Source organism: Pelecanus crispus, chromosome 15 (assembly GCF_030463565.1).
Source record: "Pelecanus crispus isolate bPelCri1 chromosome 15, bPelCri1.pri, whole genome shotgun sequence".
Lineage (NCBI taxonomy): Eukaryota > Metazoa > Chordata > Aves > Pelecaniformes > Pelecanidae > Pelecanus > Pelecanus crispus.
The window spans coordinates 2,119,016-2,143,433 of record NC_134657.1 but is presented as its reverse complement, the minus strand read 5'-3'; the positions used below and the strand labels follow the sequence as shown (position 1 = coordinate 2,143,433).

At 47.0% G+C, this 24,418-nt stretch overlaps 1 protein-coding gene across 4 annotated transcripts; it reads right to left on the bottom strand.

The window, feature by feature from the left end:
* DDI2 (DDI proteasomal shuttling factor 2) lies at nt 1–24,085 on the bottom strand. 4 transcript variants are annotated; one of them, XR_012831655.1, is made up of 10 exons: nt 23,948–24,085; nt 19,275–19,404; nt 17,963–18,193; nt 15,289–15,415; nt 13,101–13,228; nt 12,382–12,510; nt 11,547–11,650; nt 10,952–11,141; nt 3,939–6,340; nt 1–3,638 (listed from the first exon to the last, which is right to left on the bottom strand). XR_012831655.1 is itself a non-coding variant. In XM_075721643.1 (10 exons), exons 1-9 carry the CDS (start codon nt 24,083–24,085, stop codon nt 4,446–4,448), a joined length of 3,072 nt encoding a protein of 1,023 aa, XP_075577758.1. In that variant the 3' UTR covers nt 1–4,189; nt 4,435–4,445. The 4 variants fall into 4 exon arrangements, 3 of the variants coding, with proteins under 3 accessions (XP_075577758.1, XP_075577757.1, XP_075577759.1); XM_075721643.1 differs by having other exon boundaries at nt 1–4,189; nt 4,435–6,340; XM_075721644.1 differs by lacking the exon at nt 1–3,638 and adding an exon at nt 6,437–6,499 and having other exon boundaries at nt 6,303–6,340.
* Between the last annotated feature and the right edge of the window lie 333 nt (nt 24,086–24,418).

Below are 24,418 nucleotides of genomic sequence, written 5' to 3'. Positions count from 1 at the left end.
TTTTTAAATATCAAATTTCTTTAACACATCAATTTTGTTGAGAAACAGTCCCCCAGTATTAAAAAAAAAATCAAAAAAAGAATCAAGTGTGTATTACTTTGGGCAGAACCACATCCCATTCCCTGATGACACAACCACTCCTCCCTTCAGCCACCTGTGAGGACAACCGCAGTATGTTCAGCCCGGAAGAGTAAATGACACAAATGCAACCAGCTTTAGGATTCCTGAGTATTGATTCCCTCAAGTTCCTTAAGTGAGTTGGTAAAACTCAAGCTAAAAAGCATCAGTCAAAGAGTAACCCAAACAGCTACGCATTTGGATCACAGACTAAGCCTCATCTACACAGTGCAGGAAGAAATCTCTTGAACGCTTCAGAAGGGAATGATGTACACGGAACTGACCCCATTTCCCAAGCTGACTTCCGAGAGAGGCAGGCAAAAATACCTCTTGATTTCTCCTCTTTGAATTCACGTTAGAGTTCTGGGGAGCCATTTGGCAAGAAGTCCAAGTCTGGTGAAGAAACCTCTAGGATCTGTTCCTCCTTTTATTTGTAAATGGCATAGTGTTTTAAAGAAAACTTATCTGGAAGTTAAGCATTCAGCAAGTACACTTAAAATATTGCTACTTTTGAGGAAAGGATACGGCAAGAGGGAGAGACAAAGACAGAAAGAAGGGACCATATCTAGGAGGTACAAGGTTAACAGTCCTGGAGACCAAGTGTCTACGTAGAAAGTTGAACATACGTAGCAACAAGGCAGAGATTGTCACGATAACGCAGCATAGCTCAGCTCTGTCCAGCAGCAGGTAGACCTGCCAGGGACCATCACCAGGAAGTATTTCCTCCTCTTGTCAGAATTATCTGTGCCCAGAAACTTTCAGATGTCTGTATTTCACTAAACATCACCTCTAAACTCACCTAGAGCCTCAGGTACAGAAACATGCATTCAGCGAGAGGCCGAATAAATTCCTTCAGTATCTTTTAAGGAAAAAAATACATCTCAGAAACCAGCAGCAAGCTACATGACCACAGTGGCTTCAGGAAACACCCAGAAACAAGCTCTACAGACCCACAAGGGTCCCCACAGGTGCCGGCATCTTTATGAAGCAGCTTCCGAGTGTTGCTTTATTCTCTATAGATGGACTTTTCATACCGAAATAATTTTGCTAAGCTGATGTGACATTAGTACACTGGAGCACTGATGAATGAGGAGGGGGAAGAGAACAGAGTGAAGAGCCTTGTTTTAGGCCAGGGTACATGGCTCCTTGGAAACCTGAACAGCTTTTGGCATTAATTTTATCCCCTGCTCTAAGCCAACAAGCTGTAGCAGTCTGCCATCCCTGCTTAAATAGAAGTATTCCCATTTTGTGGGCCAGGTAAGCGCAGAGACCAGTTAAGGGATTGCTAAAGGCTGAGCAAAGGATGTGTGCATACAGCAGAGAGGACACACATGCACGTTAAAACAGAAGACAACTTTTAGACAGCGTTTGCTAAATACATGTTCTATTACATTTTATTTTAACCTTAAATACTCACCACTGCCCAGATTTTCTCCAACATAAATCTTGCTCCTAAAAAAATTATTCTGCAATTTAGCAGCAGGCAGCCATTCACTCAAAAGCTCTGAAATTGAGATTTAAATCACCAGGCTTGGACCAACTTGATAAAATCGTTTTACAAGCATTTATCAGTTGGGGGTCAGGCTTTGTTTCTAGCAGTTCAGAGAAAGTTACCCAGGAAATTCTATCAGTATTGATAAATGCTTCAGTACAGCTTTGGCAGAAGGGCAGATTTCAAAAATTATATTTGACAAAAACTGAGCATTGAAGCAAGTTGGCTGATGCTCTAAAGCTTTTATAGCATAAATTCTGTATATGCAGTCTGAGTAAACGTGGCCATAAAACTAGAGCCTTTAACCAGTTTGGTGCAAAGCAGCAGTACTTCGTCTAGCTATTAGCAATTGCTTCTAAAAACATAAAAGTGTAAATACGAAAAGGGTATAACATTGAATGGCTAACATCCGACGCTTCAAGAAGCTGGCAGTAGATGAACCTGCAGGCTAAGGGCGCAAATTCAGCTCTCGTGCATCCAAGAGGGCCAACCCGCAGCTGGTACCTGCGTACCAGATGGGGGCTTGCTCCCAGGACCACCCCACTGAGACCCGTGGCGTGAATCAGGAGCAGATTCGGACATTTAGACTGAAGATGGGAGAGAGCCGGGAGCTTCGTTCTTGTTGCTGCTTTTGAGAGTGAACCAGATGCAGATAGGAATGGGTCTAATATATCTTATTTCCTAAGGCTTCTAGAGAGAGATCTGATGACACTGTACTCCTGTACCACCCCAAGCGTTACCCTTTACAGAGGGGGCTTTCGCTGAGTTGAGGTGCTCATTGTACGGAGAGTATTTAAAAAACTTCAGCAGGGGTAACTGTGACCACCTGCACGGTAAAGATCATAAAGCTGTCGTCTTGCCTCAGTAACTCATTTTGAACACAGCCTCAAGTGAATTACTCAATGCTGCTCTGGCAAGGGGTCTCCAAACAGCCGAGCACTGCTTCCTACATATGCATGGAGCAACGCCTGCTGCTGGCATCACAAGCAGTGGGACATGAGCTAAATGTGTCTGGGAGCCCCAGGCCTAGCTGGTATGTTCACAGCTCCTGCAGAAGCTCCGTTCAACAGACAGAGGAATACCTTAAAGCTCTTCGTTATTCTAAAGGATCTCCCGGCTGCCCAAGCGACTAAGAAAAATCTGACAACCACCGCTGAGTGACATCAGAAACTCCTGCAAGTTCACAGATGAAACCAAATTTATGTTGTTTTTAAATGCCACCCTGCATGAAAAAAGCCTAACGTAGGCAAATCTGCTAAGCAACAGGGAAAACAAAACACCAGGAACACAGGCCTGAGACAACAATAACAACAAATGAAAGCCATGAACAAAAACATGTTTCCAGCCGCTGCTGACCCATCACTCCAGGTTTAGCTCAAAGCAGAACGTTCAAGATGAACACTTGACACAAAGCCACTTCTGAGATTTGCAAGTGGGACTAAATAAAAGTTCCTACTTAAAATTTGGTATCATGTTTCAGCCACACCTTCCCTCCCTTTCCCCAGCCCCAACAGCATTTTGGGGCTTTGCAGAGCATCACAAAGTAGTTCATCCCCAAAAAAAAAGCATCTGGAAAGGACTTCCTACAGCACAGCCTCGGTGAGTCCTCATCATGCAGGCTGCTCACCAGGGACTTCCCAGAAGGCCACGATGGTTATAATGCAGAAGCCATGTCAGGGCATTTGTTTCACAAACCCTACTGGGGAGCCCTCGCTCTTTAAGAGGTATTAAATTAGTACCCCACCAGCCGCTGCAGGCTTTCCGCAGTTTGCATTTCCACAGCTGAGAGGCTGATCATCCCCAAACATCGAGATAAACTAGTGCAGAGCAGATTTCTTCATTCTTCTGATCACACCCACGCTCAGTGCATAGAGAATGCATCCACTGAAACAGTTCATTCTTCCAGGGGCAGAGGGGGATTAAGAGCCGTAACACGTGGTTAGTTTGTTAAACAACTTCATCTTTAAGGTTTTGCCTTAAAGTGGTTGAGTTTGTTCTTTTGTACGGGGGAAACACGATGTGGGCAAGGCTAGAAAAAAAAAAAAAGCAAAATACTCCTTTTCCCTTCCCCCCCACCTACAATTAATATCAGCACATTTTCAAATAAGTTAAAACATCTCTTAAGTTTTGGTAGCACCAAATTCTATCCCTTCCCTTCTTCTATCCCCATGTTGTAAACTTGAACACACTGGCCCAAGAGCATAAAAGGGTTTGGCAAAAATAAGCATCAGCCTTCCCCGTGCACACACAAAAAGCGCACGCTTCCAAAAACCCCCTCCACCCCTCACTCCTCTTGCAAAGTCTTACATGTCTGTGGGCATCTACATACCTTTAGTAGCTGCCATAATAGTTTCATCAGCGTCACAGATGGACATTGGGTTACAAAGCGCAGGAGAGCTAAAACAAATCCACAAAGTCCGTTTGGACAAGCGCTGTTTCACGTCTGCGCCATACCGAGCTCAGCGTGCACCTCCTGTCCTGTGCACGCCCACGGTCAATTCACTTCACAATCTGCTTTGCGCTGGACAGGGCGGTGATCTTAATGGCTTCTGCTTTTTATTCGTAACATTGGAGCTTATTCTAAAATTGTACATTTAAATAAAAACATTAATTTTAATCCAGTATGCATAATTAAAAGCTATCCTGTCCACACAATGCTAGGACGTTTTCTTTCTTTTAAAAGGCCAAATCTAATGAGTGAAACAGAAGAGACAAGTTACTTTGGTTGCAAATAATTAAAAAAATCTGGCTCAACATTCTGCTTGTACATTATGGTATATAATTTAGATACGACCTTTAAAAGAAAAGACACCCCAGTCAGCTACCTCTTCCGTAGTTACGTAGGAACAACGATACTCTTGGCTAGCAAAATGAGAAGAGCAAGATCTGCATTTCCATCCGCTTGTTCCAAAGCCTCAAGGGCTTCCCGCGTGGTAAAACCAGCGCTGAGGATCCGATCAACATCAGCTGCAGGGAAAGCAGGCGGTGGAGAAGCTCCCGAGGTAAGTCCAGTAGAGCCAGCTGGTGGGCTCACCAGTGGTTCCTCACACCCACCCAACAGCCACGGACCTTCAGGAGTAGAACTGCTGCTTCTCCCAGGTGCTCCTGTGAACAGGCTCTGAGTATCCTGAGGTGCACCTTCATCCAAAGCAGGTACAGAGGAAATGGATGCATTTTGCTCCGAAGTCGGACTAGTTGGACTCTGATAACCTTCTACCAAAACCTCCGCCTGCTCAGAGCTCTGTTCCTGGTCAAATGTTGCTGCAGAATTCACCACGACCAAATCACTCTTACCTGAAAACTTCTGAATCTCTAAAGCACCTTCTCCGAGAGCTGACTGCATGTGACTGACAGACCCAATACTGATGTTTTCTATGCCAGAATCACAAGGCTGTTTCTCCTCTGCTCTTCCACCTTCAGACCTCACCTTATACAAGGAACAGCTCTGTTCCTGGCTGGCTGGATCTGAGCCTTTCTGCTCATCTTCAGAAAGCCTCTTTTGTTGTGCTGCTGGCTCTTTGTGAACCATTTCTAGCTGAGAGACTTCTTCGGAGGCAAGGATTTTACACTCTCCTTTCTGACTGATAATCAAGAGTTTGTGCAGCTCTTTCAAGGCTGATGCTAGAGACAAACATGGCTCTTCTGAAGGTCTTCCTGGATCCATGTCCAGCTGATGGATGCTGGAGGGTGTAGAGCTGTCTTCAGCTGCCAAATCAGACAACTCATCATACTCTGCAGGAATTTCACCGGTGCTTTTAGACTGCAGGACATCACCGGTGGAAAGCGGATCACTCAAGGAGGATGCAGACTTCAGCGACTCCACCTCCATAGAAAAGGCGTCCGAGTTCAGGTCAGGTATACTTCTGTTCTCAGCCTGCCACTTCTGCTCGCTTGCCGAGCTGTGCGCTTCAGCTACAGACTGCTCAACTACATCTACTTCCATGAAGGCTTCCGTATGCGTACAGCTACAGGAGGCTGACATTTGGATACTCCCTTTCACCCAGGAAAGACCTGCTTTCTCCTGTCCATCTTCTTTCATTTCCATAGGAGGATTTTCTGGCTGGCTGGCTTCTTCCACAACAGGTTTCTCAACCTCACCAATGTGGCAAGGAGGTTCTGGGTCAGTTGTCTCGGTTTGCTCCTCCAGATGTTCCTTCTCTGGTTCTTTGCACATCTGATGGTCTACAGGAAGCTCATGCTTTTGCTCCTGTTCTGAAGACAGACATACATCTTTATTTTGCCCGTGCTTAGCAGCGGTGTCAGCCAAACTATCTTCTTTTGTCACTTCCAAAGGATGTTCCTGACCACGGTCTTGTTCTTCAGCATTACGTTCCTTTAGACTGTCAGCAACAAACGTTTCTTTGAGTGTCTTCTGTGAAAGGCAAGCTGGATTGCAACAGGTTACCTCCCCTGTCTGGGGAGAAGGGTCGTTGTTTGCCAAGGAAGCATTACTGGAAAGATGCTGTAATAAGAGAGGATGTTCTTTTTCTGGGGTTATCTGGCATTCAGTTGAAGACTCAAAAGACTTGACGGCTCTAGGATCAATGGGCTCTGCGAGGCTAGATTCGGATGAGCAAATTGAAGCAGGGGCAGAGACAGAACGATCAAGTAATTGATTTGTGGGATTACAGATCTTGGAATTTAGTCCTGAAGACTGGACTGGATTTTGAAACCCATCAGAAGCTGGTAATGAGGGCATTCCCAGTGAGGTAGTTTCTTTGTCACTATTCTCTAACAGAAGACAGAAAGAAAGAAGTAGTTATGACACACAAGAACCACTGTTTTCACTGCAGTAGCGAAAACTTCTAAACCAACGGCTATAAATACCTGGTCTGTGGCCCACTCCAGCTGCAGTAAACACACACTACATGCATCAAGGCTTCTGACGTTCTGTTTGGATTAGGAAACAAACACACCAAACTTGTGTTAGCATTCAGAGCACACCACATGCATGGTTATAGTCCTGCGACCTCATAGCTCCCCTCCCGACTGTCCATCAAGACAGCGTACGAGCAGCAGGAGCTCCTCACGTTCGCTGCATTCCAGAAGGAGTTCTGCCTGGGAAACTCGTTACGTCAAGTCAAAAATAACTCTGCTGGAGAACAATTTAAAGGCTCTTCTGTACTATCTATGCTGCAGAGTGGTCCGTGGGCGATACTACATGCTTGATAAAATATATGCAGCACAAGGCGTGTGTCTAGCACCGTACCGGTTTGTTCTCTGTGCAGCTGAAGATATTCAGGAGCCATGTTTTAGGGAAATGAGAATTAAGAGGGTATCACAATTCTTGGACTGTGCTGCCAGCGGCTATTGCCTTGTGATGGCATCACAGGGAGGAGAAGGTGAGCAAACATCAGCTTGCTGCAAAAGGGAAGCATAAAGATCCTAGGGTTAAAAGCAGAAATCCTCAAAAGGAACTGCTGCCTGAGGCTGGGAAGAGCAAAGCAAAGGAAGAGACAGCCAGAAGTCAAACCCAGCTCACTGTTTCCTTCTCCACACGGAGAACAGATGAACTGCAGATCTCTGTCAGTAGCACTAAACACTGGGTCTCATTATCAGGACAGATTAAACAAGTTAACTTATCTTGCTAGTAGTCTAATCTTGCTGATGTGTCAGCTCTCATGCTCTCGTTAAATCACTAACATGACCTTTGCTGTAAGAGCGCCTGTTCTTCCATTAAAGCCCTACTCTGCCCAGCGTCAGATATCCAAACGGCGATCCAGATTTTGTGCTGCATGATTTGTTGCATTTGTTCCCTTTCCCTTTCCAAGGCCTCCAAACTCGGTGGTCTTAAACATACACCACTGTTTTACCTTAAGTCTTTCTCTTTTTACAGATACCCAGGTGTACTGTGGGACATCTAACCATGCTCACGTGTACAGCCAGGATTTCCTTTAAGTTCCACACCATGGAAGAGATCTGCCTTTTTCACCTCAGCTATTTGTTTCTTTTACTTTCCGTTAAAAAAAAAATTGCGCACTACATGCTGCGATACCACACCTCTGATCAATACACCTTGGTATAAAATACAGCAGCCGTTGCACAAAGCAATCCCTTCTGTTGGCTGCACATCTGGACTTAACGCAGCTACAACAACTTGGCGACACTGGAGTATTAAAAAGCCAGAATTATCCTGCAGATTTTCAGACTGCTCATCTTTCATAAGGGTGGCAAAGAGGCTTGTGACACAGGATACACACAAAAACCAGAGGGATCTTTTTCTGTTTCTACATGGTAGGATTACATTCACGCTCTCTTGCTCCCAAGTCAATCATTTAGAGAGGAAGCAGAACTGTCTTTTGACTCAGTGGATCAGTAATAAGGGCCTGATCAGTCAAACACATCAGGGATTTGCAGTCATTCAGACAGCAGAAGTAGCTGGTATTCTGCCAAGCACTCCTCAGCATCATCCTTCTGAGACCCGCTGTCATCCTCCTCCCAGGTACCTACAGGAGCTGAATCCCAGCCCCATCAAGGACATTGATCCAGCTAACACCGGGAACAAACTCTTCTCCACAAAGTGCACCATCAGGGATAAATCCCTCTCTGTATTAGGAAAAGCCTGAGTTGCGTATGTGGTGGCGGCGCCTTTCTTCTATCAAGGCTGTCTGGATGAAAAGCTGTATATGGGGTAAAGCTACCTGAATACACTTCCTCCTAAAGCAACTGTAGTTTTGCTGCCAGTTTTGTAAATCCTCCATAATCACAGAATCGTTACCAGTGGTGGTGGTGGGGAAAACACTGCGTGTTGGCAGAAAAGAGCAAGCTCGCAGACATAAATGAAGCAGATGTGGAGGATCTAGATCACAGTAAAGCATACCAGGACTCCACTGCCACCTCAGCTGCCTTGCCGTAGGTGTTGAAACACCAGCAAGTCAGCTGACAGAAATCACGAGGCTTGCTAAAGTGGGCTTCGGGGGATTAAATAAAGCTCAAGAATAACTCAGGTGCATTCAAAATGAGAACTTTAATAGCCTACAGATGTACGCAGTGATTTCTGTTGTCCCATCTACCAGAAGGCAGCAAAAATTCAAGCTGTTATAAAAGAACACAGGCCTTGCGGGGAGCTGAGCTTCCTCGGTCCCACATTATGTTCTCTCCCTCTCCAGTTTTCTGTTCTTTCACTTGGTTTTCCTGGTACCATCTAGCAGCAGCTAATAGTTTTGGAAGACAGGAAGAGGGTATACATTAATATTCTGACATCTCAGGATACACCCTGTGAGCCAGAGGCTTGTAATATGCCTAAGACTTACACGCAGTCAATCTAAACAAGACCTACCTTAGTTTTGTGCACGGGTGTACTACAAGAATGAAGTGAATACGCAAAATGGATTTCCTATTCTCATAAATCTTTTACATTCCTCTAGGGCTCAGCATCAATGGAAAACAGTAGACTGCTGATTAGTCTAAACAAAGCCACGTGGTCTTTAGAACTGTATCGGTACATAAGCAGCTTTGATTTAAATCATGTTAGGCACTTTTCATTTTAAAGCACTCGACTAAAATGCTTTTATTGTAAAGACTCATATATTTTGGGCCAAGGTTTGCTTTTTATTTGACCCTTTCAGCAGAGAACTAAGTCCAACCAACTATGGTGTCTGCAAAGTCTCATCCAAAATGGAGAGAGATTGCAAAAACCAACCCAGGCTTCATCAGGCTCAAAGTTTTAATAGGAAAAGAACTAATATTTACATCTGCACATTTTCTCTGCCAGGCTATGTGAAGAGACATGAGCCCAAGGTACCGAGTCCAACCTTTAGCTATGTCAAAACCTGACGGGGCAAGGTCAAATCTATGTTTGTGTTTCTCTTTTCCTTGCTGCAACTTAAGTTAATAAACCTTCAAATTAGGCTTTAAAAGTCAAACATGTAAACCATTTCTTACTGATTCATTAAAGCCAGGCCTTCCTCTCAAGGTTGTTGCATCTCTGGAAAACTTATATTCTTAGAATGGAAGAAAATTGGTCAAAGGGACCAATAAGTGCAGTCCCGTGCTCCCCTTAACGTAAACAACTTAGTTATTTGCAAGGAAGTCACTGCTTACTCTTTGGACTATCAGGCAGCAATTGGGAAGTGTTAAAGAAAACATCAGTACATTACACCTGGTTATATAATATAGAGAGAGTTAAATCTGGTTATTGCACTTCAATTTTCAATAGGGGCATGCCGGAGTCTTAAAAAATCAGCAATAAAAATGTTGAAGAAGTCAACTTTATCAGCTTAAACATGACCCAGCAAAGAGTTTTGCGTGTGTGTGGGAAGCAGAATCTTACTGTGTGCTTTCAGAGGAAAAATTAGCAGTAAAACTCAGAAATCTCTACAAAACACTTGCATAGAAAATGTTAGCTTTAAAAGTTTTGGAAAAGGCCTAAGGAATACACTTTGTGAGGTATTCACAGCTTCGCTGTAATAGTGGGGAAAAAATAATGACATTTTCCCTTAGGCAAAAGCTTACGCTGAAGTTAAGGGAGGAGTTAAACAGAAAATCTGAGTTTCAGACACTTTGGCTCATAGCTCAGCGTTCTGCTGTTTTGGCATCTCCACTTCACTAAATTTTGCAGCTACCAAGATCCTCCGTAGCCCAGTCAGTCTGCATTTGTGCGGCTCACGGATTCCAGAAGCACAAGGAACAAACCCTCTATGGGGAGGGTGAAAATTCTCTTTGCAGATCACATTTAAGGCTGATGATATACGTTAGGATGTGAATTCAGCAGCTTCTTTTGAAATTTAGGGCAACAGTACTATCTTCAGTAAGGGAGGCAATTCACCTTCCAAGGGCACAAGAACCATTCTAAGGAAAAAAAATGCTGAAATAGTACTATTTCTAAAAACTGTCATAAATAAACTCTTGTCCAGAGATTTGTACTTAGTGCTACAGCTCCTCTATTTTTATATGCTGCAGCTATTAAGAACAGGGTTTGCGGAAGTCTCCACAACACTGTCTGCGTGTGAGACTGCTAAAATATCACACAACCGAACCACGTCCCTGACTAGGCACTACACCTCGACCCAGGTGAACGGGTGCCAGAGGCAACCATTTACCACCACACCTTCGAAGGCCAAGAAACCAGAGCAGGTAGGAAGTTGCACGGAGAGCACAAATTAAACAGCAAGCACCCCCAAATGCCTTCATGTGGACGGATTTTGCTGTACAGAAAGGAAGAGAGAAGTGCAATTAGAGGCCACGAGCAAGAAGAAAGCCCCTTTCTCTCCACCATTTACTCACTGATGCAGGATTAGAATGTATCCCCTAGGAGCTGAGAAGGAGGACTGCTGACAGACATCCTGACGCACAGCAAGAAAACTATGCAGATTAATATTTCAACTGGGCTCCTCCTGGTACCTGCTTCCTCTACGGACTTCTGTATTGCTTCTGCTAGTTCCTGGTCTGCAATCTCCTCCGGCCGCATGTCTTCCCGCCCGGCCCCATAGGCTAGCCGGGCACACTCTGGGAGCTCGCCCTCCGGGAGGAAAGTGGTCTGCGAGCCAGTCGTGCCGATCACTAGTACATTCTTCTTGAGATCAATCGAACACTGTGAAAGAGCATCGAGACATCAGGGGCCTGCAGAAGAGCCGGTCAATTCCCAGAGAAGGAGGAGAAACAAGGTTAAACAATCCATTTCCAAAGGAAACAGCTCATAGCAGCCAAGAAAAGTGGCACCAGCTATAAGCAAAGGGCTCTGTATGATTTGATTGGTAATAAATCATTCAGTTGGAAAGCTCTGAGCATCTTTGATGAGAGCAAAAATCTTCAGGGAGCAGCCAGACACCCTATAGCTATCCATGACGTATGTAGCGTATGTACTTCTCTCGTAACAGGCCGGAAGATAACCCACCATCAACTCTCCCCTGAAAAATCCTAATAAATTCACAGGCACGGCATTTATGTTGCGCTTAGCACTTAATTTGGAAGAGCCAGTAACTGTTTCAAAAGATACCTGATGCCTCTTCAGCATATCCAGTCCTAGAAGCATGTCCATGGGCTGCTCTTCAAGGATTGAGAAGGAGCACGCCAGGAAATCCCCTTCAATCTGGACCTGAGCTGAAACGCAAGGGAGAGAAGTTACCACCTCGCAACGCTACAGCACAACAAATCTACTTTCTGCTCTACCATCTCCTGGGAAAGGTCTGCACAAACCTGCTGGGTAAATCTGAAACCAGAACTCTGATGTACTGGTGAATTAACTCAAGAAGTTAATTATTTTAAAAGCTGACCTGCTCTAGAGCCTGAAGTACTGCTTATCTAACCCTCTGAGCTAGAGGAGCTGCATATAGCTTGTTAGAGCACAAGTCCAAAAAGGAACAACAGCGAAGAGAATCAGTTTTTCAGACAGTAAGGACAATCGTCTCTCATCCAGAAAACCTGCACAAGAGCACAGACAGCCTTCTCTTCCCAAAGGAATATGAAACACTCCACTGTACTGGAACCCTTCCTGAGCAACTCATACTGCCCAACAGTCCCACCCCAAACAGGAAGGATCCTTCCTAATTTCACATTAGCCCTGTTTTTTGCACCTAGAGTGCACACATCCTCTGAGCTGAGGACTCCCTCACCTAAAAGTGTTAAGGTAATTCCATTAAAAAAGCATTAAATGAGACAGAAGCCAGTGTGTTGTGCCCGAGTCAAATGAACATATTGCAGATGCACTTTTCATTTTACCCTGCAGGAGTTTCTAACAATTACAACACTAAACCAGATACTCCTCGGTGCCAAGATTGCGGGAAATGCAGTCAAACTGCCACTAAAGTTGCCCAAAGAATGCCAGTACTTACCTAAGTGCACTCTGCCAATTATTTTCTGCGTCCCTACACCTTTAGCAATGCCAGCCCATCGCCGATCTACCAGCCTCATTATGTTGCACCTTTCAGCACAAGCTTGGCTCATGATGGTCATCTGGGCACCTACCAGCAACAGAACTGGTGTTAAATCCTGACAGCTCATCAACAAATTACAGTTCTCTCCTGGAAGGGCTTAAGATCTTGCACTCAGCAGCCAGGAAACCACACTGCATCAGCAACTGCATTAGGGCATAAAGGCTTCCCGTGAATCCCACTGCTTTGGATTGACCGTGTATACACAGATCAGCACTGACGGTAAAGTACATATTACTGTAAAACTGGAATAACCCCAAGTACTTTCCCTTTAAGGCTGTGGATGGGAAGCACAGCATTAAAGGCATGTGAAATCCCCCCTATCTGTAAAATGAGGTAAGATACACACATGGCAGCGACCTTTCTAGCATCGCAGACCCAGAAATTCTCACAGAAGCCTTGATCTGGAGTGTTCAAGCACTCACGCACGCTGCTTCTCGCAACAATTTGCTCTGTTTGCCTTAATGCCCAGGCTGCTCTCGGGTTTAATTAGGTGCTTCAAAATCTTGTCATGCAGTGCTTTATTAGGGAATTGTTGGGCAAAACTTCTGGAGCGTTTACAGTCTCCCTCAGTGAGGGAAAGGAGGGCGCAGAGAAAGATAAAAATGGGGGCAATTCACCTGAGTCAACAAAGGCTTTCACTGGATGTCCATTGACTTTGCAGTTAATATACAGCATCACCACCTGGCCAAAACTCTCGGGGGCCTCTTCCATTGCTATCGTCATATTTTCTTCAATGTTTTGTTGCCTGAATTTAATAGAGAAGAGAGAGAAAAATCAGATCTTCCATCAGCTGAACCTTATGAGCATCCCTCTGACTTACAAACAGATCTGGTAATCCCATCGGCTGCAGCTCGCCATACAAACAGCATGTTTAAACCGCCACAAAGACTGCTTCGTCAGCTGATTGTAGCCTTCTCAGCAGAGGGACTGCTAGTAACGATCTTGGCTTAATCCAGAGACACCAAGTCGCTCCCCAGCAGCCATGAAGACTGCTCCTTCCAGCACCTTGCCTAACGCACCCGACAGCACCAGCCGACCTTCTGTTTGCAACAGAAACCTGTTACCACAGAGTTAACCTGGAGAACTCGTGAGTGAAAAACCTGCGTATTTATTAGTCACTCTAAAATAATGCACCGAGGGCGCACGATGAAGATGTTGCCAGTAGCTACAACACTGGAATCCCACACAGCAGCTGAACATTAAAATCCTCCAACGTTTCCCTGGTATCTTTCCTTTTCCAGGCATAGGAAGGGAGGGAGCTGAGCAAAACCACAGCAAAACCACCACCATGAGCACAAGCCCTCGCTGCAAATTCAAGACTACAGAAGAAACGCTCTTCAAGAACTCCACCACAGCCCCTACAGTAATCTTGGAAGTGGTGGGCATTCGGAGCGACTGCATCCGAAATAGCTTTATCTACCAAAAAGGGAGAAGGGCTTCCAATTTTGATGCCATTTCCTTTTCCTCCTCAGTAGGGGAAGTGGAAAAAAACCCAAGTTCCTCTCTTACCCATCTTCTGTACCATGGTAGCCTTCCCACAACAAGATGGGTAGACGTGGTTTCTTGGTGGGGAAGGAAAACAGGGAACGGCATCCGAGACCTGGCTCGCTTGGGAGCTAAAGCACCCTGCTACCCCACTGCCAGGCCGTCCCGCCTCAAATACTCGCAAAACAGAGCGCCACACATCCTGTCTTTTATTATTTAAGCTTAAATCGGATAGACAGTGGTTAATCTTCAGTTTGTTTTCTTGTCAAATCCATTATTCTGTTTTCTCTGTGCCTGACACTCTCTCCGCTTGAAGGACAGAGATGTGTCTCAAAAAATATGATGTTTGCAACAGTTTCCAAACAATCTTGTGCAGAGTGCATCTAATTAAGCAAAGGGTTCAGAGAAACTAAGTGGGGTGTGAAATCTGGGGACTGCTAGATGCCCAAACTGTTCCCTAACAGCTGCACAGCCTTGGGCACATCACCTTTATCTGCCACCTCATCTATGGAGGAAGGAAATAATTCCTGTGCCTCCGAGCAATGTTTTGCTATCTACAAATGTATATTTTTCTGCATTGCTAAGCTAAGCATTTATCTGGCACCAACACTTTGTCAGTCATAACACAGGAACGGCTCTTACCACAAATGGATTTTGGTTATGACCAACTATGAGCCTGTATCACAAAGACATTTACTGGGGGAAAAAAACATCAGTCGTGTTCTGACTCAAGGATTTATCACTCAATTTAAGAAATCTAGCCTCAGCCCAATGCAATTACATTTGGAAGACAGCAAGAGGGAGCGAGTGCTGATGAGCGGAACATATTTCTACACAACATCTCTTCTGACAGCAGTGATGCTCAGAGTCTGGAATTAGCCAGAGAGACAAAACAATTAGCAGTATGCGAAACCAAGTCTCGAAGGCAGCTGGGAGAAATGACACCACGTTGCTGTGCAGAGAACTCAGCTTAGAGACTAACACAGCCCAAGTGCCACCTCTGGAGAGGATCTCAGCTAAGTGCTTTCCACAAGCGCTCTTGTTTCAGGGTGGACCCGCGTAGACAGCTCTGGGACATCACACGCACGAACAGTGGTGCTGCCACCTCACCACCTGTGCTCAACAGGATGGGGTGTGCCTAAGTGTCCCCGATTCCCACCCTTCCCACATGCAAAGGCAGCTCAGAGTGCAAGCATCATAAGGCAGGATCTAAACACACTCCTTGCATCCTCCAAGGAAAAAGCACCATGGATGGAAGCGCCCCGTGGAAAAAGGCACCGTGAAGACCTCCAAAGCCTGTAAGCAACTTTGGTTTGCTACCTTATGTCTTCTTCTATCTTGGCCTGTGCCTCCAGATCAAAAGGGTCAGCTGAGTAGAGCCGGATCCTCTCCTGCTCCCGCCGGGCTCGGTCCTGCTGCTGCTCCAGCAACACCCTGGTGAATTTCTCTGCAGTAACAAGGAGATACAGAAATGCTTTTTACTGGAAATTACCCTTGCAAATCAAGTTCTGGCACAGCAAACCCTTCTTTTTATGCCAGCATGCACTCAGGGGTAGACTCAGCAGCACACGCAAAAAAAGGCTTCATCCGAAGGCAGCATGGATGGACCTCAAAGGATTGGAGGCAAAGTTGGGAACCCACTGAGATGAAAAGCAACTGAGCAGAGCTCTTTTGCCTTGTGTCTGCTACCCAAACACAGCACAATCAAACTCCGTTTCTTTGCATAGACATTTTTTTATGGAAGAAAAATGGAAAAAAACGTGAAGACGACAATATTTAAAACAAAGAGCTGCCATTAAAACAGGAATTCATTCTTCTATTGCAGCGAGAACTGCCTACACAATACTCAAAAAAACCCAGCTGCAAAACCAGCAGATAAATGAGACCTGAAGCAGAAGTCAGGATTACAGAACTTGCACAATTCCAATGAGAAGCTCGAGTGCACGTGTGTTTTGAAAAAGCTTCAGACAGAGATAGAAGCGAGACTTCCTAGCGCTCGGTAAGAGGGCCCAGCTACAAGAACAGCTTGCAAAAGCTATCACGTTTTACACTCAGCAATCCCCAGTAAAATAACAGCCTGTAGATCCAGCAAAGAGCAAATGCGAAATTCTAAGACATAAAAAGGCTAACAGCAAAACTTACTTTAAACCCAAGCAACATAGGCAAAGCCAGAGAGATTATAATCCCCAAAGCTGAATGCCTACCACTGAAACCAAGAGGTCCTAGGCGGAACACCCGCTTCACAAAGTCTAGTCGCACCTTTTAAGGACACAGATTTTAGATCCCCCCTTTTTGGATGGCCTCTGGCTATTTTTTACTACTTGGATGTGATCACGTACATTCCCCAAAAGACTTGGCAATAAATTTAAGTTCTGTAAACACAGAAGGTTGCGGGTTTGCTTCCAGAAATGCAGTTCCCATGAAGAAGCTCTCTGGCTCAAAGGCTGTTACATGTTCAGGAAGGCATTGGGTATGTTTTCTTCTTAGTTTTCTTTAAATTAGGCTTCTGTATAGCAGGTGCCTTCTGAAGTGCTTGTGGTGCATCCAGCACAGTCACATGGCACGTATCTCTCTGTATATTTGGGCGCCAGAGCTGAACTGGATCTGTGCCCAAATACCGACAGTAGCAGTACAGAACGATGAGAGCATAACCAGATCAAACCACTTCCTTCTGACAGCCCACTGCGGCGATTTGGGACTAAAAATGCACGTCTGATTCAAAGTTTAATGTGCACAACAAGACAAGACAGATCGGCAGATGAGCCGGTTCTGGGCGTCTTGGGCTCAACCTCTCATTTTCTGTGCCAAGAGCAGCATATCTTCTCAAGGTGATAGGAAAAAACGCCTGAGCTATGGACGCAGCGCTTTGAAGAAGCGCAGGGAAGCCTGAGGGCGCAAAGGACATGGTTTTAACTCTGGATATGAACTAAAGTCAGAATTAAAAAATGAAATAGAATCATAGAATCGTTTAGGTTGGAAAAGACCTTTAAGATCATCCAGTCCAACCATTAACCTACACTACCAAGTCCACACTAAACCAATCAAGGGTAGACTAGACTGAACCATGTCCCAGAGTGCCACATCTGCCCGTTTTTTGAACACTTCCAGGGATTAGGCTGACAATATCCATGCAAGCTGCTTTCTAGCTTCAACAGAGAGAAATCACTAGGATGTAACCTTGAAAGTGGGGAAAAAAGTCTCCTGCTAGAAGCTCCTTCTCCTCATCTGTTTCCCCAAACTCAGCAGGATTTATTTCCTAACTAAACATCTTGCAGATGTTTAGAAGCACAACTTCTGATGCCCAAAACACCACGCTGTTTTCATACTGAAAGGACACCAGAATTCAAAGCTTTCATCACGTGAAGAATGAGGGACCAACATCAGCTCCACACCTGCAGAAGTGAAGGACACAGTACTAGGCTTCAACTGTGCCCAAAATATGTGAACGCTTTCAAGATTAACAGAAACGTAACCACTTACGACTATTCCTATTGAAAAAGCTCCCTAAAGCCACTATTTGCTTGTTCTGTTTCCTCTCCCTTTCTGGTGTCCACTTCCATAGCACCTAATCATTACGGACAGAGTTGGTTTTATAGTGTACTGCTCTCTACTGAGGTCTCAGTGGGCTCTGGGATGCAGCAAATGCAACGTCGTTATTAGAAAATGTGCATTGGGAGAGCCTTAGCCTAAAAATCAGGAGCTGAGCCACTTGTCTTCACAGGAACTTGACTTATCTGTGCATCTAATATTTCAAAGTAGGGATCGAAGATATTAAAAAAGCCAAGCAGGAGAAATACGCCCAACTTGCCAGAAACAGTCTTGTTAGAAGGAGAGGAACTCTGCCGCGAGTACTCCCAACCAGCACCTTTTATCAGCATCATCAATGACTTGGCAGCGAACATCCCAGCTAGTTAAAAACCTGTGGCTGCCTTTTATTAGAACCAAGCTCAAACAGATTTAAAACCACCTCCCGCAGATGAAAAACCCAACTTACCGAGGTCTCCACTGAGCAACGCCTCCGCCAAGGGCGGATTGCGCTCCTTCAGCAGGGACAGCTCGTGGGGATTCGCAAGCAGCATCTCCCGTAGCAGCGCCGGATTGTCCAAACCCTGAGGGAACGAAGGTGCATCGGGAGGCGACGGGCGAAGACGCTGTGCTGGTGGCTGATGCTGCTGAGTGGATGTCCCAGGAACAGCGATGCTGCTGAAGTCTATCCTCGGCAGACCTTGAGGGAAAAAGAGGTCAGATGCGTCGGCGCTTCACGTTTACAACTCTGCTTGAAAAAACACAGTGGAAAAACTGCGGGAAGGCTGAGCCGCTCTTAATGCTACAGTATTAGACCGGATTCCGTGAACAGCAATTCGTGTCGGAAGCACGGCCACGTACTCGGGTTACTGGGTTAGGAATGCTAGCGTGTATTTATGTAACTACTCTAGCCTTCTATCTGGCCCATTTTTTATCTCCTGAAATGCACTTACTGAATTGCAAGAGTGGTTATTTCCAGCTTCACAAATGTGAATAACACTTGGAGAGATTGCAAGGCTAAAACCCAGTGTCTCTAAGGTGCTTCTGAATCTCTCTGATTAAAAAAAAAGTAGAGGAGGGGAGAAAAAAAAAAAAAAAAAAGTAACATCTCTGCAGACCTGCATTGCAGGTACCAATCCTCCAGCCGAGGCAGGAGGACGAGGACCTCAGGCAATGCTCCCAGGCCCTTCTCAGCCAGTGGTACCATCTTTTCCAGCGATATTTTATGACGGGGATTTGCGAGGAATCGCTGCAGAAGGCAGGACGGAGGAGCGGGGCTCCACTCAGACGTTATCTGAGGAGTCTTTCGCGTGTACGTGCGATTGCGTAACTGGGTTTGTTAAGATGTGGCTTCTCTGGGTATTTGTCACGGTACAGATTCAGAGCGCATGTCGCAACAGCCTGTTTATGCGTCTGAGCTGCACAGACCGCATTTATTGCGCCATTCCACTGAGTGGGAAGGGAACTGGCGGTTGTATGAAAATTCACACACCTTTACAGAAACTGCTGTTGTGAACCAGTTACCTTCCTCGCTTTCTCTGTATTTCCCCAAAAGAAGAGTAAAATGGTATTTGCTTCCTTGGAATAAAAAAAAAAACATTAAATAATGAGCCCTTTTGCTCATTTTAAAAGCCTCCTGCCTCATCCCTAGCCGCCCTCCCTTCTTAAGTGTTTCGCCTAGCGAGGTACTAAAGGAGACTGCCAAGGGATGGAGTTGGTGGCTGATAAAGACCAAGATCTTGGCACCCTCAGAGCAAAAGTTAGCACAAATCCTTTCTCACCTGGGAAACGGATGGAGGGCCGTGGCTCTACGGTCTCTTTCTGTCGCAAAATCACCACGTCCCCATCTTTCAAGCCATAGGAAGCCAAAGATCTGTTGTTGTCAGTTAGAGGCCGCTCCGCATAGACTATCTGTTCACAGAGAGAGCGCAATGGAAAACGCCGTACGTGACAAAGCAGACAACATCTTGCTGTTTTGTTTTGTTTGGTTTTTAGGAAAGCGTTCTGGTAAATCCTCCGGACCCATCTCAAGCTTCAGAAGGGAAGGCGCGCGATTCTTGCCACAGGCACGGGCAGGACCTGCCAAAGCACCTCTACCTCAGGCACAGAAAGACCTCAACAAGTAAGTAGTTGGACAACGACACAGCGTTGGTCTTACCGAAACCCAGCAGTGGTTTCTCGAAACCCAGCATCTCAGAGAAGGGCTGGTCCCTCTTAATTAGAGGCCAAGATTTTTAACAGAAAGCAAGCCTTGCACCAGGGCTGTTTGCCACACATTTCCAAAATCCAACCTCTACGATTACCCAAGTCACAGCCGTCTTCTACAGCATTATCTTCCCCGCAACTCAACACCTATTGACCAAGGACCGACTGCACACATGCAGGCAGCGTCAATCAGGATTGATCCGTGGATGATCCAGTCCAATATCTACGATCTCTGCCTTTTCCCCCCAACACAGTTCCCCAGAATAACCAGTTTTACAGGGCCCACAACGATTAGCTCAGCGATTTCCAGTTTGCTCCAGTGATGTAACTCTATACCGACTCGAAGGTTCAGCACCCAAAGACACCACTCCCAAGACTGCAGCCAGTCCATAGCAGGGAATTAACTTCTTTTGACTAAAAAAGTCACATAATTTTCTATTACGATAATCTGACTTAACAAAGGGTCCGCAGATTAAACATAAAAACATATTGAGATACAAATGAATAATCACCATGGGAACATTTCTGTTAACATTAGATCTCTAATACCTACAGATGTCCTAAATTGCAGGAAAGCAAAAGGAATAAAATAAAGAAGTGCTTTACAGGAAAGAAAGTTCCCAGAAATGCTATCTGCTAAACATTGAGGTTTCTGTGCCTTCATCAGAGCGCAATGAGACCGGGCAGATGGGTTCAACAGCCTCCTACCCCTGGCAGGAGTCCAAAGCAAGAAGCGCCGGAGAACTCGGCCTAAACCCCTCGGGCATACGATCGAATTTCACGTTTACCACCTCGTTTAGCAAGACCCGCTTCTCTCCGGGTCTGGAAAAGGCCGGTTCAGCAACAACAGGTTTGCTGCAGGTCGAGACTGGCAGAGCTGCGTGGGAGAAGCTTTTGCAGTCCTCGCGTGCATGGGCTACGGTTCTACCCGACGCTATCGCAAGTAGTGGATCCAAAAAGGAGATCCAAAAAAACCCGATTACGATGAGTCTTAAGGTCTGGAAGACGCTACAGACTTTGCTTTACTGCAGCAACTCAGAAATATTAACACAGAAATATTACGCTAATGCGCTCCAGCAGTGGAGATCCATTGTCAGTGGTGGTGCCAAAGACAAGACAGAAAAAGCAAGAATAGTAAGAACCTCGTACGACAGCAATCAGAGCCATCAGAATTAAGAGAAATGCACACGATTAGAAACAAGCACGAGCTTCCTACCTTCTCATTAACGACACACTTAACCTCGGCAGTATCGCACCAGACTGGGTCCCTTCCAAAGCAAACACGGGGCCTATGCAAGCTATGTTAAGGCGCACAGTCTCTACTCCCATGGTTTGCAAGACATTAGCGGAGTAATTAAGGTTAGCTTGCGATGGGAAGAGTCCCAGCGCCTTCTCTCACTTACCGGACGCGTCCCGCCCGGCCTGACTCAGTAACGCCACTGCCTGCGGAGGAAGCGAGCCTGTAATAAATCCGAGCTGCACGCGCAAATCTTAAATGGCAGTTTCCCTGCGCAGACACTCTGGAAGAGACAAGTTAATCAGTTTAAGTGAGGTTTTACCTCTGTCATCTTGCTGGGATTGGATTTAGGAGCATTTGGCCTTAACACCTCAGACAATGAATTAAGCGCCCGGCACTCGCTCTACATCCATTAGCAGCACGGCTTAATATGCTTTTGACCCATTCCGCTCTGCTGTTAAAACAAACTGATAGAGTTTTGCTGCGTTCTGTTACCTGGTTTGTAGCATATTTTAGAAGGCGAGCACGTAGGCTGGCCACGTACCAGACTGGGCTCTTCTGGAGGTGACCTGAGCAGGGACGCAGGCGCCGAGACCGCACGAGGGCTGGATTTTGCATGACGCCATAGAGTAGAACCTTCTTATGGAGCAAGGAACCCAAACCAAGAGCACCAGACACCACCGGCAACCATAAATCAGTTCAAACCCAGAAACGGCTAAACCTTCCTGTGCACAGCCAAGGGCAGGAGATGTGCATAAAGAAAGCGAAACGAAGGAAATAACGGTGCTGCCGGGAGAACACAGCTCTGCCAAGAGCCGCCCCATCCCCTCCCCAGATAAAGCCGTCGCCTCAATGCATGGAGGAAACCGCAGCGAGCCAAATTATTTCCCTTCTCCTCACCCAGCTCCTCTTATCACCGCAGCCCGCCAACAGCCGGCCCCGTTACCTCACACTGCCCTCAGCGCCTTGCGACCGCAGCCAGCCCTCGGAAACCTCGCGGCTCCCTGCTCACCTCCACCCCAAACGGCAGCACCCAGAATTAATTTCATAAAACAGCAGAGAATAAGGCTGGGGTTAACCCCCCTCCACACGCAGCTGTGGTTTAGTCCACCCCGCACAACCCTTACTATTAAATTCATCCTTTCTTTTGTGCCAACGTGACACCTTTAATGCAACGTGCGCCTCGGTTACGGAAAAATGGCAGCAAACCACCGAGTTGGGTAAATCTAATGCTGCCTATTTGAAGAGGATGGTTTGAGTATGCAAAATCCTTCTATGCAGCAAGCTGCTTCACCGATAACTTGTCTTTTTATAACTTTCTCCCCGCTGAAGGTCCTCCAAACACTTCACAAACGCTGGGCAGAAACAGGAGAAAGGAACAATAAATACGTGGCTAGAAAACATCAAAAAAAAAGGAAGCAAGATGATGCATAAACGGCAGATGGGTGAGCAGAAGGAAAGCAGAGGTGGTTACAAAAAGCACAGCGCTGATCCCTGTTACCTGCAGCTGATATAATCGCCAAACTCCACGGCAGTTTAACTGCGGTGGAGTGAAAATGCAAAGCAAAATAAAAAGCAGAAAAATCCGTGACCCCTCATTATCCTAAAATAGTCACAGAGCTGGTGGGTTACCCTGACGCAAGGGGGACAACGCAGACGAGGAGGAGTTTACGCTCCACACACCCGGAGATATTGAAGCCACCGAGCGCTTGCAGAGTCCCACGCGTAGAGGTTGTCCCCGTTACCGGCCGTGAATTTGGGCACCTTGCTGGCAGCTGTGACACAGACATGGGGCGTTTGCTGGCGCTGGGAACCTTTATAGGAGGTGGTTTCTCGCTTTCTACCTACCAAAAATCAAGAGTTTTTCCCCTAAAGGAAAATCCACCTCACCTTAGAGGCCGCTTCCCTCTCAAAACCAACCTCTCATCCCAAAATAAAAGGCTCGCCGAAGGCAGAGGTAAAGCAAAACGCCACGGGCAAAGCATCGGGGACCTGCTCGGCGAGGGAACGCGTCCACCTCAAGGGCTGCTGGCTCAGCTGTTTTTCCGTCGCTGACTAATATTCGCTCGACTGGAAAAATACTTTTATTAATTTAGTGGAGAAAAAGGCTTGGCAATTGCCACAAAACTCCGCAAACTCTGCCGGGCACGGCCAGCACCCCCAGAAAAGGAGCCGACGTTGCTGTAAACAGGTAGGAATTGAAAAAAAACAAACAAACAAACAAAAAAACCCCAAAAAACCAGCGGGACTGAACCCAAAACAGCGAGTAAACCCCAGATGGACAGACAGACGGACGAGAGCCACCCCCGCGCTGCAGCCTGCCGTGTGTTTTGGCATGCTCGCAACGAGTGAGCCCCGAATTTGGGCTGGAGGGGGATCTTTGCTGGGGGAAACCTGATGGGTGCACCTGTAAGGAAAAAAAAAAAAAAAAAAAAAAAAAAAAAAAAAAAAGAGGGGGGAAAAGCCTCAATCTGCCCTTTCCGCCCCAGACGTGGGCAGGAATTCGGGAACCTTTCCCGAACGTTTCAGCCTCGTTCCCTGGGATTTGAGGAGCAGCCACCTTCCCCGCTCTCCAACTCCCATTCCTCTCGCTTCAAATCTTTCCTCATTAAAACATCGAATTCCTATGAAAAGTCAATAATAAAAAAAAACCCAAACCAGCATTTTCTTCTCCTTTTCAGCTCCACCGCGGGAGGAGACCGGCGGGACGCGGAGGGAGCCCGGTGAGACATGGAATCACGGGGGAGGCGCAGCCCTCTCCCGAGGGGAAGAGGAGGATTTTGAGGGAAAAGGGACGCGTTTCTCCCCAAACCCGAAAGGCCAGCGCGGGGAGGGACACCCCCCTCCCAAAATAACCCCCAAGCCCCGGGATCCGGCGGGGCGGAGGCCCCGGGGGCTGAAGGGGACACACACGGCCCTTCCCAGCCCCGGGACCCCAGCGCCGGGGTGGGGGGGAACGAGCGGGGCCTCCCCCGGTCCTCAGGGGGGGCCGGCGGGCGGGCAGGGCCTGACCTGGCTCTCGGCCGCCGGGATACCGGACTCCAGCTCGCAGAGAGCGCGGAAGTTTTGCAGCTCGAAGTCGGCGTCCACCTGGAGGGAGAAGGTGAGCTCGCTGCGGTCGCGGCGCAGGCAGAACACGGTGAGCAGCATGGCCGACCCGCCGCCTCCGCCACCGGCCCCGCCGCCGCCAAGCGCCGCCGCCGCCGTCAAGCGCCACCGTCGCAAAGCGCCCGCCCCGCCGGCTGAGGCGGGGCCGGCCGTCAATCAGGGCCGCTCGACCAATCAGAGGGCGCCTGGCCGGAGGGGGCACCGCCCTCTCCCTGCGGTGGCGGGCGGGGGTCCCCTGGCCCCCAAACCCGGGCCCCTCGCCCCCGGTACTGCCCGCCCCGTCCCCCAGCCCTGCCGCCCCTCCGGCGGCCCTGCTTCGCCCCGGGTTTCTTGGGATCGCGTCTTCCAGCCGCTTTTTCCTCCCCGGACCCCTCG